A 15,989-nucleotide genomic window follows, 5' to 3' on the forward strand; every position below is an offset into this window, starting at 1 on the left:
AAGACAATGCTGAGATATTAAGTTCCAGGAGACTGGTTTTACCTGTTGAAAATCCAGTGATCAAAAGACCGAACAATAAAAGTGAAAAACATATGAACAATAAACATGAAAAGCATATGAGTCAACAGATTGAATGCTTATTCTTAATATTAATTATATGTGTACCTACATAATTTGAAAAATGTAGTGTATTGGATTGAGACTATTGGATTATGAGTATTGGATGAGTATATTGGATATGAGAAAGAGCATTGCAACACCTCAAGAATTCCTTTGTCTTTGCACTTGTTATTTTTGTCACAGATAACCTGATTTTAGCAGCAATTTTTGAGGCTTTGTGTATATATGGTGAGATTTTCCCTAGGCTCATTTCTTAGTTAATGTTCTAAATTAGGAATATTTTTAGTGATCCTGCTGCAGCTTTATTATGTATGATCTCAATTCCTAATGTAAAAAGGTTGTATTATCATTATTTTATTAGTATGAGGCAAAATCAGTGGTCAAGATTGCTGGCTGAGTGCTAGCTGTTTGAGTGGTCTTGGATGGACTTGAAGAGCAGATATGAAACTCAGAGCTGCTCATGGCAGGTCTTGTGTTGCTTTCTAAATACTCAACTGATACACATTACTTGTGATCACTCCCTCATCCACAACTTCTGTAGAAGAAGAATGTACAAATATTGCTAAAATTCCTACATTTTCCATGAAGAAAATTCTCTTTCTAATTTGTGTTTTCTCATTTTCCTTTGGAAAAATGTTCAAGTTTGACTCTTCTTGAAGTAGTAAAAGCTGAATCTTGTAAGTATGTTTTATAGGTAATGATACAATTCTGAAAAGTGATGAAAGCTCTTGGTAAAGCTTTCATCAAGCTCCACTTCTGCTAAAGTAAAGAGAAGTTTTAGTACTTCAGTACTTTAATACAGCACTTGGACAGGATAAGTGGGTTTAAATAATGTATTATTTGTTGAATGCTGTAAGTATTACAACCCATCAACAAGGTTTACAGGCTCTCACCAGCTCAAAACTGCTAGTCCCATGTGTCTTGTTTTTCACTCTTATTTTGCTCTGAATCTCCTAACCAAGTACTCACAGGTTCCTTGCTGTGTCAATACCTGAGCACCTACCAGGAATTAGAGATAGTGTGCTACTTCTGTTTTTCTTGCTTGTGTCAGCTGGTGTGAGTAGATTGCATGAGATATGTAGGTCACTCTTTGGGAGCTTCAGTCTTTAATTAAGTTCAGTATAAATAAATATTGCTGCTGTTTTGTATCACACAAGATCACTCTGGTACTGTATGTCTGGCCAGTATCTTCTCTGTGATGACAAATGTTTGTTTAGGAGTAACATAGGTGAATTTGTTTGTAATCTAGGAGTAAATAATGAATAAGAGACTGACTGCAGTCTTCCACCCTGCTTAACTCCTCAGTTTTGTAGCTCCAGGTATACTTGTGCTCCACAAGCATTACATTTGAAGGCAGTATTGGAAAAGGTAGAGGCAACTCTAGAAGCAACTCAAGGCTACACCTTATGTGAGCAGTGGGAACAGTCTGCTGATGCCTTTGTGCATTCTCAGAGCATTTGTGACGTGAACACGGGGGAAAAGGGCATAGAAGGTGAAGCAAAAGAAATATTCACAAAGTCAATTGTGAATATTGGCTTCTCTAAAGAAGTAGTTATGTTAAGCAAAAACTAGGTGTGCTAACCTGTAAAAAGCAGTTGAAAAGCCTGGGTGCCAATTTGCCCATCTCAGCTCTCTCTAGCAATTTACAGCTCCCTTCTCCTATATGTAAGACAGTTGAAATTTGTTGGATTGCTTTAAGACTAGAAATTGAAATTATAATCCCACCTTGAAAAAAAAACAGTACAGTGGTTTCAAAATCATCAGTGACAAAATAATAGCCTGAAAGAAATGTCAAGAGAAAAAGATAACATGTTCTGGACCAACAATTTGTACTTAGTCCCAACAATAACTGGGATCATTGCACAATAATCCCAGCCATGATTTTTGTCTGCAATTGCAGGCAACTGATGTTGTTTTCCAATTTCTTCCAATTCCTTGTTCCCATGATAGAGGCTAATGGGTCTTTCAAAAGATTTCATAATAAAAGCTCAAGATGGTGGTTGAAATACAACTTCCTGAGTTTTAAAGAGAAGGGGGAAAAATCCTAAACATGACCTCATGTTAGGTGATACTTTGCTAGCATGCACGTGAAATTTAAGCTCTACATTATATTTAAGATTAAAAATGTGTTCCAAGTTCTTTCAACTCTACTGAAAACTATTAGGCAATATGGAGATACCCCCCTTTTTCAGTATGAGCAGTCAAATATGAAATAGGTATTTGGTTTTTATTGAATGCTTGTTCAATTTTTGTCTGACACCAAGTCTTTGTCCGTTGGTATTTTTGGGAGCTGCGAGGTCTGAACTCTGAGCTGCAGTTCTGTTCTTCATCAATACTTCACCAAACTACTTTTAAGGGCCTCAAACATGATGATGAACCACACTTGCTCCTCCTTCTCAGCGGACAAATCCCAGAAATGGGTACATGTCACTATAGATGAAGACTAAATTGGAATTATCAAGAATGCTCAATATTTTTTTCCTCATGTTCTTAGAAAACCTTACCTTTTTAATTCCATGAGAACTACAACTCCTTTTTCTACTAGTGGACCCAAATTCATACAGAGTAGCTGACATGGAAATATGAGTATACAGATACTCCTGTGCACGTTCCTTATATAATGCACAAATATATTTTGTTTGACAGCACCTTAGTGCAAAAGCATTGTGAAAATGACAGCCCTTCCCTGGGGTCAGATCTTTACAGATAGGACAAAGCACAATTTTAGGCTTTGCTAGTAAGGTAGTTTTCCAGAATTTATTGAATTTTGATGTCTTCATTAACACAAAAATTGTGGAAAAAAACCCTTAGGAAATCATAATACAGAAATTAAACTGAAACAGATCAATATGTGAGAGATTTTCCTATCTTGTGGGAAAGTATTTAAGCTAAATAACTTTAGCTTAATACAATAAATATTATGAGGATACTTATAAATATTAGAGACTAGTAATGCAGAAATACAGAACCACTAAATCTATCATGTGCTTTTACTATGGCAAAGGCCTCTGGCTGACAATAGAGAGCAAATAACATGAGAAAATCTCTCTGACAGCTAGACAGAGAAGCCATTTGCCTCATCTTAGTTTCTATCGCAGCTATCTCTGTGCTGACACTGAGAAGAGCAGTGTTTATGGAACCGTAGGAAGGAATTGCTGATCCCCAGCCCTCCAGAGGCAGCAGGGATCATGCCACAGGCCCATGCTGCCCTCCCAGCCAGCCCTGATGCCCCAGGTGTCAGGAAACTGCCTCTAAAAGGCTTTTGTTTACAGGGTTATTGAAGAGAAAGAGCAGTAGTAACTGGGACCATTTCCCACTTAAGTGAAAAATATGCTTTTTTTTCTCCAAACAAGATGGCAAGTCTCTGACACTGAGGGATCATCAGGGAGAGGATACCCAGGTGCATCAATGCCAGGGTACAGAGTGCACAGAACAGCAGTGACAAGCACCTGGAAATACTGCTGGCATTATGAAATTCAAGTGCAGGTGCAGATCAGCCTATTTCTAGTTGCCTGCTTAGATACAGGGTTTTGCAGCCTGTCTTTCAGCAAATGTTCACTGGAAAACTGTGATCCAGAAGTTTAGGCTTTGCTTTTTATATGGCTCATTCCCTTCTTTATCAATATTGAGTAAGGTTTAATGTAGGCAGAACCTTCTAGCCATAGCTGAATACCACGATTACAGTAGCTTGAGGATTGTTCTTGACATGAGACAGTTCTTTATAAAAAGTGGAAAAGACATGTGCATTTTAAAAAATCAGGTACTTATGAAGCTTTTTTCCATGTGCAACATTCACACAACAGTTAATCCTTGCAGGAACTCAGAAGTACCAAGGAAAAATAATTTCTGTGAAGTGCTCTGTACCAGAATTCATTTCCCTACATAGCAGAAAAAGAAAAAAGAGGAATTTTGTACATAGGACCAGGATTCACAGAAGCTAGTTTTCTAAGCAAGGATGTTACAATGTCATCAAGTTCAGAGAGTAGCAGGGTAGTGGTCACCTTCACTGCCAAAAATATTGGTGTCTCTGACCTCTTCAGCATCAGTATGGTTGGACTGGATGGGAGACAGTGTATTTGCTGCATTTTAGCTTATATCTGTAACATGGGATTTAGTGGCAGTTCAGGTGCCTCGCTTCTTTTTCGTATTTGACTCCATTTCTTGGTGCACTGTTGCAAAAGTGAGATCAGAAGAGTTGGTGTTAACCCTGTCTGAAGAACTGATTGAGTTACTTCACTTCCTTGTGATGGAGTTTCAGAAAACTTCAGAGTTCAAGTGTTTGGCCTGAAATCCATGTGGTTGGTCTTGGGGTTATGTTTGGACTACTGTCACTGCTAATGCACACACAGTGTGAATGGTTCCTGTGGGGCAGGAATTGTCAACACCTTCTTGTGAGTCAACCTGTCCAGTTAAACCCCGTACCTCCTTTCTACCCAGGCACAGCAGGAACCTCTCACCAGGGTGTCACAAGCAAGGTTATCAGCACCAGGTTATCCAGGATGCTCCTGGTTGATCAGCTTTGGTTTCTCCATCATCCTTTCCACTGCAATAGTTTATGGGTGCTAGAGCACTCAGGGAGTTTGTGTAGCAGAGGTATGGTACACAGTGTTGATGTTTTGGACCCCAGCTTGTTTGGACCCCCAAATTACACAGAGATGAGGCTTCTTGCAGTGAGACTGTAGCTGAAACATACTTGTCTACCCTGATCAGGGTTTAGCTATGAAACAGCAATGACAGCCCATTATGCAGTATTTTCTTCGGATGGGCAATCTTAAGTGCTTTGTATACATTATTCTTAGTTGCATTCTGACAATGTGTCTGCTGCTTCTGCACTAAAGCAAAGCAGTCCAAAATATGAGGGGTGCTGGAAGTGAGGTTGGGAGAACACTACTGGAACTGGGCAGGGGAGGGGTCCTGCTCTGTTTATTCGTGTCTGGACTGGGTCACAACCACTGTGACTCTTCAGATTCACTTTTTTTTTCCCTTGTTTCATGCCCAGGCAGAGATTGTGAAGTGACACAGAAGGCAGGGCATTTTTAAGAACACATGCATTATAAATCATAGTATCATAGAATGATCCTATCCTTTGTGTTGGAAGGAACCATAAAGATCATCTAGTTACAGTCCCCCTGCCATGGACAAACATATACATACATTTTTTTACCTGTGGAGTTGTTTCATTTAGATCACCAGAAGAGAGGTGAAAAAATTCATGCAGTTGTCCTTGCTTATGTTTTGGCTTTACATTTTTTTCTGTGTCAGCCTGGGTAATTGAAATCCTTGAGGTCAGTCTTACTTTCAGTTCCTCCTTTGCTGTGCAAGTCAGGGATGCTGCAAGGAGAACTCTCTTTTCAAACCATGGTTTTAATTTGAATTTCAAATGACATGGATATGTTTCTGTCGGCCTTGAGTTTAACTGAAGGCTGTTTTTACAAATGGTAGGACCAAGTTAAGGCTGCCACAGGGTTTTGGTTATCTCCTTGCTCTGGCTCTTGGGATGTGCTGCTCCTGAAGCCTGGAGTGCAGAGTGTCCCTCAAGTGTGGAGCAGGGTGGAGGGCAAAGATTGCCCTGTGGCTGCCAGTGTTGATACCAGCCAGAACTGCAGCCCTGGGTGGAATTTCAGCAGCCACCACTGCTCTCATATGGCCCAGTGGTTAGCTCATACCAGAATATCAGACAGTAGATATCTGCTTCATAAAAGAGGCTGTGCAAACAGAAGAAACTATTTTCTCAGTTTCCTGTGCACCTAGTGACACTACTTTAATGGCACAAACTGTACAACACACATTATTCATGTCTGTTTATCTCTCTGGGGTTTGGCCTTCAAATTGTTTCAGTATCGCACGGCTGCACAGATGTACTCACTGTCCAGCACGACTGGGAAGGAACATAAATCTGTGGTTCACCTTGGCCTGCAGACAGTGCTGAGTTCACTTTCTGACTGGCTATGTTAATCAGGTATCCCACTCTTCCAGCTGCAAATCAGCATTGTGATTAATACTCACAATGAGAGAGCTAATTACTGCTGGCATGTAGCTGTTTTATGTTTCTCTCTTTTCTGGGAGCCAAATCCAACCATATGGAAAAATGTAGCTGAAACACTATAAATATGATTCCACTTAGACAGTCATCTCTTCTGTTTTCTGTTATCACAGCAGTGTCAGCACAAGCAAAACAATGAAAGTGAAGAGATGCTGTTGCAAATTTTATTACAAGTTTGAGGTCTTGGGACTTTTTTTCCCCTTCTTCAAGGACACTGTGTTAATCTGAAGAAAGAGGTCTTGATTTGTGTTCATTTATGCCTGCCACAATTATTTAAGAAATAGCTTCAGTGATCATACTTGAAGAGCTCTGGTTCTTCTTTAACTATTTCTGGCAGCGCTAGAAAGATATGCTTTGTGCTTTGTATCATGACAACTTGTCTTCTCCAATAAGCCACATCTTAAACTGTGTCAGTCCTCTCTACATTCAAAGTAGCTGTCTTCTGTTCATTGCTGTTGGAATGAAGCTGTTGACTGTGTGTCTGCAGTGCAGCCAGCAGCAGCAAGTGAGGATTTCCACAGAAAGAGAAGGCTGTAGCAGTGAACTGCAGATGGGCACCAGGCAGTGATTTAATCCAAATAGCTGGGAATCTTTGGGCAGAGCCACTTCTGATCTTGTTATTGATCTTCATAGAGCTTTCCAATTAAAAAAAAATATCTGCATCTGAGAACCCATTCACAAGGCTGATGTTCTAGTATCAGCCACTGAAACTTTACTGACATGGGAAAAACACAGGCAAATTAAATAAACAGGAGTAGGAATATCTTTTATAATATTCTGAATCTTTGCAAGATTGTTATAAAGTAGAGACTGTCTTCTGAAAACAGCAAACAGTTCTCCCCAAAGCCACTTCTTTGTGCGGGGCTTTTAGACTATTTCTAAACTATTTTGTCAAGCATTCATAGGCTGGATTAGCAAATGTGACTTTACTAAAAGAGGCAGATGTCAAGGATGGGTTTCCAAAACACTGTGATGAAGATGTTTAGGTGAGTAACAAGAGGAAAAGGCCTTTGTGCTTCTGCTTCCCATGAAATCTAACGGAGAGCATCCTGCCATAGTTTAGGGTTCTGCGGGAAGTGAGAAAATCTGGAAAGAAACAGAAAAATAACTGCTGCGATGGAGGCAGGAGAGCTCTTACTTTCTTTACATGACTATTGTTGCAGTTTTGCCTTGCAATGGGTGCCTCAAATAGCTATTCATTGGTCTTTTGAAGTAGTTGACCAATCTTCTCTTCCATAAGAGTACTTTCCTCTGAGATGCCTCATTTTGCTTGTGAAAAGTTTCAGAAATAACTTCTGTTACAGCCATTTCTATCCAAGCCTTAAAGCACATACATAACCCTTACACAGTGGCATCAATATGACAGAGTTTGGTTTGGGTATTTTTTCCTTCTTTAAGATAGAAGTTGCCAGAAGCAGCATGAAGTAAATGATGGTAAACCATAATCTAGTCCCAAAAAAAGGTTCTAATTAATTGTCTGATCAAAAGTCAGTACCATGATAGAAATTAAACAGCTACTCTGAAGCTGGTACAGAGAGCTCGATGACATAGCCTCATATCATCTTTTTATCTCAGGAAGTGCTTCCATAATCACTTCTCTTCCAAGTCTTCTGTTCAGTGTACTATTTCTTTTTGTGACACTTAACCCACTAGTGTTGTGTACTATATGTATTATGCATTGCTTTTTGAGCATGCCATATATTACAAAGAGTTTTCTATCCCTAAGGGTTTCTGCAGCTATTTCTGTGAGTTTGTCCTACAGGGCACTTTCATGAAAGTCATCAGTTAGCCTTCACCATGAAGAAAGGGATAATAGTAACTGAAAGTAGGCCAAGCTCATTAGATTATGATTAAAAGGCAGATTTTTATTTTTTTAATGCACTGAATGTGGTTCTAGTGGGTGGGCACTGGGCAGAAGTGGTGCTGGTGAAGTCACAGGTGTTGTGTCCTTGGTCACTCTGTCTTTTCAGTTATTTTATAGCATTAATTGAATACTGACTCATAAAGAGTACAGTGACCTTTGATTTTATTCAAGTGACTTTCTTTCATGAGTCTTAAAAAAGAAATGCCATGCATGGTCCTGCCTTTACCGTCTAGGGTGAATCTAGAGCAGACAGTTGGAAGCATCACTAAGTGTGTTTCAAAGCAGGTTTGTAACTTTCCCCTTATAATGCTGTATTTTCAGCTCTTTTGGGAACATGTGTTGCTCCACTAGAAACAGAAGGTTTCCCCCCAGAAGTAGTTTAGAACCTGTCTTGAGGTCCCCAAGCTGGTGAAGTCCCAGGCTGGCCCAAGGACCTTGGCATGAGGTCCCAGCCCCTTGGTGGGAGCTTTGCAGTCCCTCCTCGACCCTGGTGAGGCTGCAGGGTCAGTGGGACCCCCTACCCCTACTTGCACTTCTTCCTCTGCCAAGGCAATGACCTGCCTATTTTAGTGTCTCAGCTGAGCTGGAATAGCAGAGTTGGCAACTTCATCTCTGTGGCTGAATAGAAAACAATTCATCAGATGCAGTTCAAGTAGTAAATGGTCTGTACAGGCACCACGTGGGGCCTGGATTCCTGCAGCCCCCAGGTGTCCAGCTCCCACCTGCAGCCCTCCCTTCATGGTTTGCTCTGGTCTCCACAGACACAGTGCCATGCTCCGCATGTGACCACCTTGGTGACTGGGAGGGTTTTTCAGGAGGCAGGACTAGGTAAAGGTGCCTTTTATTTCACTAGCAGATCCGGAGAAGGGTCAGGCCTTACCCTGCTCTCCTTCATCAATCACAGGCAAGTAGGAAATTACAGATTGTAGCCTCTTGTTTAATTAGCCACCTGCTATTCTTGTCCTCTTGCATCCACAATAACAATTTATACACATAAGAATATACACAAGGCTGAGGCTGTCTATTTTTCCTTGACCAGCAGTGCTCTTCCCATGTAAGGTAGTAACTCACCTCCTTTGAATCACACACTGGCATTTTTCCCTCTTGTTCTAACCACATTTCACTGGTCACCATGATCATCACAGGTTGTACTCCAAGTGCTTCCTTGGAACCAGAAAATGTCCATAAGTATGCAACATTTAAACACAACTTGCTATCATGTCTCTCTTTCCCTCCCTTCTCCTCAGATGTAAAGGAGCATCCCACTATGGCCTTACCAAGGAACGGAAGAGGCGTTCCCAGGACTGCTCTCCAGACCGTGGCTCCAGCTTGGCAGTGGCTGCCCTGGGCCCTGAGCTCTCAGCAGCTGCAGCCATCGCCTTAATGACAGATGAGCCAGGGCTGGTGAACCCGGCCTTCAGCCCCACCTCAGAGGACAGCCAGCTGGGCAGCAGCCCCGGGGACCTGCACCGCAGCAACCGCAATCGGAGTAAGAGCCAAAAATGGCAGCTTCAGAGCCTGCTAGCCCCTTGCAACATTCGGTTTTATGTTAAAAATGTGTCACTGGAGGATTAAAAAAATAAAAAAAAAGAGAAAGAAAAAGGGGTGGGGAAAGTGAAAGCTTTCATTTGTCATGGTTTATCAAATTGCACGCTCAGTGACCCAATAGATTTGAGGTGAAAAAAAATGTCTTGGCCAGGGGTGGGATCAAGCTGAAAATGGACTAGCTGTACACATGTAAACTGCAAATCTTTATAAAGATTATTTAGGTAAGTCAGCTCAGTTGGAAGATTAAATGTTATGTGATGGGCTGGGGAGATGGTGTAGCTGGATAATGTGTCTCCACTAAATGTTGGTGGCCCAAGTAATGCCCACAGACATGGACACCTACCCAAAATCCTATTTGGAACTGTGTTACCCATTTGCCAAGTATTTTCAGGAAAACAAACCCTTAAGAATTGCCTTAGGAGCCTGGGGAACATCTGCCAGCTTCTTGGGAAGGTGCAGTTTGGAGGAGCTGGTCCTGCTGAAATAACAACAGTCAGGGACAAGCCGCATCAGGAGACTTTGCCTTGATCTTTCACCTTGTGACACTTCACCTGTCTCTGATGAGTGTCATGTTTGAAAAACAGGGCCTGGCCAAAGCCAGAGTCAGAAGTGTTAATGGTGAGTTCAAAGCATGTATTTGAAGATTCTGAATCTAAAATGGAAAAAGCCCACCTTGTGTGCTGCCAGTTGCATATGGGGAAGATGGATGAAGGGATGAAGAAAGACTAGGAAATGAGAAGCATTATCCTTTTGTTGTGCCAGGGTTTGGAGAGGTGAGGAAAGGAAGGGTGCAAGAAGAGAGCACCAGAATCTCAATAAATTCTGTCAGTTTTATTGAGTGTAGAGGCCACAGTCTGGTTTGAGGGAATGTTGTATTATTAGATTACAATATTTGGCTAGCATGCAGAGCTGGAACAGACAGAACAGCCACAACCATGAAGATATCTTTAGCAGGATGGAAAAGAGTGACATGTTTTGAAAGTATTATGCCTTTTCTTTTGTATTGCTGTACCCGAGTCAGAATATGTGAGGTTTTGATCCCTCCCACCTGATGATAATATTTGAATTTTTTGACATGGAACAGTTGGCAATCATTGGTGGCTTTAGAAGCATTGCAAGGTTTTGAGACAGAAGTAGTAGTATGTATTTTGTCAAGAAGAGTTTTTAATGACTTCCAGCTTTTTTTGGTCAAACATGTATAGCTGAGAAAATATGTATTTTTCACAGAATTTCTGGTAATTCTGTCTTGATGGAGGATTATTCTTTCCAAAGCTACCACACTCACAGGAGATTTTTCCATGTGATTAGCAAAACAGACAGGAAGGAGGCAATTCGAGGGTGTGGGACTGAGGTAGGGTGATTGTACCCAGATTCAGGTGGGTGCAGCCTTGAAGTATCAGCAGACTCAGGGTCAAAGGTGAAGCACAGGCAGCCCTGATGTTGATGTTACATCCCATCATATGCCAGGGGCTGCAGAAATGCTGTGGTTCTAGAGCAGAACTGCTGAACTGTACTGATTTGGTTTTCTTCCTGCTGTTGCAGCTCGGCACTTTGAACGTTCCACTATAAGAAGCAGATCTTTTAAAAAAATAAACAAAGCGTTCAGCGTTCTTCGAAGGACAAAAAGTGGAAGTGCTGTTTCCAACCAGACTGACCGGGAAAGGGAGACTGTTGGAAACTCTGCTGCTGGAGAGGAAGGTAATGTTTTGTTCATCTTGTGGTATCACTCAAAAGGGGGTAGGGAGCCCTGTCCACGTGGGAGCTGGAGATCCATGACTGATGTGCCTTTCATGTGGTGGGCTGTGCGTGATTAAAACAAACAAACCAGAAAACACAATCTTTCCTTATTTTCTTCTTTCCAAAGATGTTACTGACTGGCAGGCAAGAATATTGCTGGGGTGTGTGGGACCTCACGTAGGGCTGTTCTGGTAACAGCCTGCATGCTGTAGCCAGCCCAGGATCTAGCCCACGGGATGTGGGATCTGGGCATCTGGGATCTGTTACTGGAGCTGTCATTGATTTGCTCTGTAATTTTGTTCAAGTCTCTCCATTGGCACGTGCCTGTCCCTCTAAAGCAAATGGATCACAATAATCATACTTTAGAAGAACTTAATGAGTTTTGGCTAATGTTTATGAAGCACTGGAAATTCCCAGTGGGAGGATGGTATGGAAGTGCAAAGTACTGTAATTATTCTGCATTTCTGTGGGCTCCTTTATTACCTCAGCCAGGCAGGTGATGAGGTAAGAATGCTCTGCTCTTAAGCAGCAGGGAGAGGCAAGTTTGTCTGATGTATGTCAGGGATGAGGGGTCTGGGAGGTAGTAACACTTAACATTTGGCATTCTCAAAGCAATAAGCAAATGTTACTAATCAGTTTGGACCATAATTATGAAACCAACAATGGCATTCATGCATCAAGAGGAAGTGATGATAGAGTGGGAATCAATGTCTTAATCAAGGTCTCCACTCACCTTATTATTCCTTTGCTTGATGCCTCAGCACCTCATGTCTCTTCCCAGATCAAATGTTCAGAATGCAGGCTTTCAGAATACAAAATATCCAACTTCCTTTTGCTCTGTATTCAAGTTCTCATTGAAACACACACAAAATAAGCACAAAAGGCTGCCAAATGCTAGTTTCAAGCATCATTGTGATGCCATTGTGAATAGTGGTGAATTGGAGAACCATGTTCAATATACTTCTGCTTTATTTGCCCATTCTTTCAGGAGAGTTTCACTATGTTACTGTGGTACTTACTCTCCTACTTCACATACTTGCTGACAGAGCCAAAATAAAACCTGGTAATTCAAAATTGTGAACCTTCTCCATAAAAGGGATGGGAATATACTCCTTGACCTGGAAACATCATGAATAATTTTACTATATTTTAAAATAATTTAAAATAATTTTTATTATTAAAAATAATACTCTTTTTTTCCCAAGTAAAATTTTACAAGTTGTTTAGATCTCTGTTTGAGCAGGCAGATAGATTTCTCGTTCTATAGTAACACTTCAATTCACTGTGAGCAAAAGCTTGCCTTTTTTTAGAAGAAGCGAAATTCTCCATGCCTCAACTTCATATTTTTTCAAAAGACATCCCTTCAGGATGACATACAGACCACTTTCTACCTAGACATATAGCTGACATCAGTAATAGTTCCACTGAATTCTTGGTTTCATGTCCAGGGTGTGCAAATAATCTGGATGTCAACAGCACCTATCCAGTAGCCCAGTGCAGTCCAGATGTTTGCAGAAGTTAGCAGAAAGGTGTGAAGATGTCACTGGCCTTTACATTCCCAGCAAGTGAAAATCATAGTTGTCTCTGTAAGGGATGTATAATGGCAATCACTCCAGGGCCCCACTGACAGTGTCAGGATTGTCAGTGTCTCCTTGGCTCTGCTTGTGGTTTCATTCCTCTGCACCCAGCACGCCTGTAAACTTCCAAATGTATTCTGCTGCACTGGAAAAACCAGGTAGGCATATAATTACTTAATAAGCAGTTACTCTTAAGTATGAGATCACAGAAGCTGGGTACCTAAATTACTTTATTAATTACATTTGCAAAGAATGCCTTTTGATTACACAGTTCTGGAAATTGATCTTTAAAAAATGCAAGCAAGTAACTTGAAGAAATACAACTTGAACAAAGATTGCAATTCAGTCCTTTGCAACAGGTGCTTTGTGTAATGGCATCTCAAAGGCTTTCTCTGTTTCTTCTCTGAGGAGGGAATGAATGTACTTCTTTCTGTAGCAGTTATCATCATCCTGCCAGCTGGGGGCCGGTTTTCTTCTCCAGTTCTGTATGTTTTCTTCTTTTATTTATTTTTTTAAAACCTCAGCTGCTCTGAGCAGTCTGCAGCTAGACTTCTGATCAGAGCTGTTGGTCAGTCTTTAGGGATAGCTGCTGTATGCTCTGCCCTGTGCTCACTGAGAGTCACACATATTGAAGAAAAGGGAGCCCTGTGTATCTGTCTCACCATTGCCACACCACTCTCCTGGGAATGGAGGTGCTCCTGTGGGGGTGAATGAGGTGGTTCCTCACTTCAGAGGTCCCCACATCCAGTGGGAAAGGTGCTGCTGCCTTTCCCAAAGTTTCACAGGTTTGTGTCTGGGACCATCTGAGAAAAGAACTGAGCCATGACTCATTGCCCCAGGAGATGAGGCAGCACTTCATCAACTCTCTGGTGACCACTTTCCTCACCAGGTTTGGTCAGTCCATGAGCAGAATAAAGCTGGGACTATACCAGCCTCACAGAGTGAATAAGCCCCTTCTTGCTGATAACCTCTTCTTGATAAAGGAGAGGTGAGATCATCTGGCAAAGCTCAATGTATAATTCATCTGACTCCAGTTTTCAGAATATCCTCATCTTAATTCACATGTCTCTGTTTAATCTGTTTTGCCTGTATTTTGGTCAGTGGAGCTCTGAGAATGAACACCACGACAAGTAGCCATGTATTAGCCTTCAGCAACCCTTCATTAAGGGTGTGTGGGTGCATTTAATCTGAAGCTGCTATGTTGGTTGAGCCAGTGCTCAGTTGCAGTATGACTGTGAGGGTACAAGACAAAATAATGGTTTCTGATGAGGGAGAAAAAGCATTCAAATTCTTCTTAACTTAAAGCTGAATCTAGAACTGGTTTTGGAAAAAACTGACACCCAAGGACATTGCATCATATGGTGTATAATATCAAATGTGTTTCTGTTATAATTACAGCAGAGAAATAGTTACAGTCCAATGCTATCTTATACCTTATAAAAAATATGAATTTGTTTAAACAATGTTATATGTGCTCATTTTGGATTTAAATGATTCAGGCTTTCTTTCTCTGTTTTTGTGGCATTTTCAGCAGAGAGTTGTTAAATGTCCAAACCAAAGAAAATGTTAGAGGTGAATGAAAAGCACAAACACTAATGAGAAAATATTTAGGGGGAAGGAGCTGTAAAGATTTCCTTATTTTTAATACTTTGTTATTTCTAAAATCCCATGCAAAGAAATATTTGTCTGTAGGCAGCACCCAAGCTTGTGATATTTATCTGAGAGCAATTTCATTAACAGCATTTACAGGTACAAATAGCTTTCCAGGTCTGAAGTAGAAGTTTAGAAAGTTTAAGAGAAAGAGTTGCACTCCGAGATGTGAGAGAAGGTGACAGGGACATGCTTAAGGCACTGATGCATTTACGATGTAATATCTTCTGATTAGATCTACTAGTGTAAATGACCTTGACAATCTACTTAAGTGATAAAATATTTCCAAACAAAGAGTGCTCCAGCTTTGCTATGCTTATTTGTATCACTGTGCTCTTAGTTTGGCTTCACACCTTAAATTCAGTTCCAAGAAAGACTATAGATATATATGTACTCTTTACTCAAACTGATCTAGAAATACAAATTGTGAATCAGCTAATGTTTTAGGAGCAAAGAATTTGCAGGTACAATTTAAAAAACTTCCTTACAGTTTTCGAGTAAAAGAACTGTGTTTTTGACTTCCAAAAACTTTAATTGATTTCATTTTGCAGTCAAGTCATTGTAAAAGAAATTTAATATAGGATTGCTTGAGGATGGCAAATGTTTTTCAAAGTCAAACTCAGTCTCATAGTGGATGCAGTTCTACCATCTGGCATTGCTTTGCAGCAGTCAAGACCAAGGAAGCCCCAGCAGGCACTGGCAGAACCACAGAACACAGAACAAACTTCCCTCTGGCACTGTTCAGTGTGAATACCTGTTATTTTTGAGAGATATATATACACATACATATATGTGATAGATAGATAGATAGATAGATAGATAGATAACATAAATACTTCAGTGTTTGGAAAAGCATGTGAAGAAAAAGAAGGTAAGTGAAACACAGATGGTATCAACCATTTCATGGCATTAAGGCTCCCTGTATGCAGAAAAAAACGTGGTTTATCCAGCCCCAGGACAAGACAGTGCAGCCCAACCTCTGTCTCAGGAAGGCTGCACCTCACAGAAATCCCACACTGTTCCTATTTTTCTCAGATTTGATTCAGCTGCCATTCTGGTTTCCCAAAGCAGCTGTTACAGAACTGGTTCAAAGTACTCTGCTCTGGAACGAAGAGCCAGGCAATTTCCCGAAGAAAGAGATTGTCTCTGTAGCACTTCCTCTACTACAGACTGATGAATTTGCCTGCTGTATTTGAGAGTCACAACTCTTTAGATACACAGTCAACTCAGCAACAGTTTCATTTTAGCTCTTTTGGGATTCCTTTGGTGAAGGGAATGTCTGGCATTCCTTTGGTGAGGGGAAGAACTGGCATCACCTTCTACCTGTTCCTCCATTGGAGAAGCATCACTGGGGAATTAATGGAAGGCATTAAATCAAAATGATGGCAAACCTTTGGGAGAATGGCATGATAAATGAAAATCTGTTGGGAAGGAAAATTTGCAGAATAAA

At 40.9% G+C, this 15,989-nt stretch overlaps 1 protein-coding gene across 2 annotated transcripts in view; it reads left to right on the top strand.

Annotated features, from left to right (window-relative positions):
• LNX1 (ligand of numb-protein X 1) overlaps nt 1–15,989 on the top strand; it is a 119,445-nt gene that overhangs the window by 76,805 nt on the left and 26,651 nt on the right. For both annotated transcript variants that reach the window (XM_077177538.1, XM_054632752.2), the window contains 2 exons: nt 9,275–9,516; nt 11,118–11,273. In XM_077177538.1, coding sequence (XP_077033653.1) covers nt 9,275–9,516; nt 11,118–11,273 — 398 coding nt within the window. The remainder of the gene's footprint in view (nt 1–9,274; nt 9,517–11,117; nt 11,274–15,989) is intronic.

Source organism: Agelaius phoeniceus, chromosome 4 (genome assembly GCF_051311805.1).
Source record: "Agelaius phoeniceus isolate bAgePho1 chromosome 4, bAgePho1.hap1, whole genome shotgun sequence".
NCBI classification, from domain to species: Eukaryota; Metazoa; Chordata; class Aves; order Passeriformes; family Icteridae; genus Agelaius; species Agelaius phoeniceus.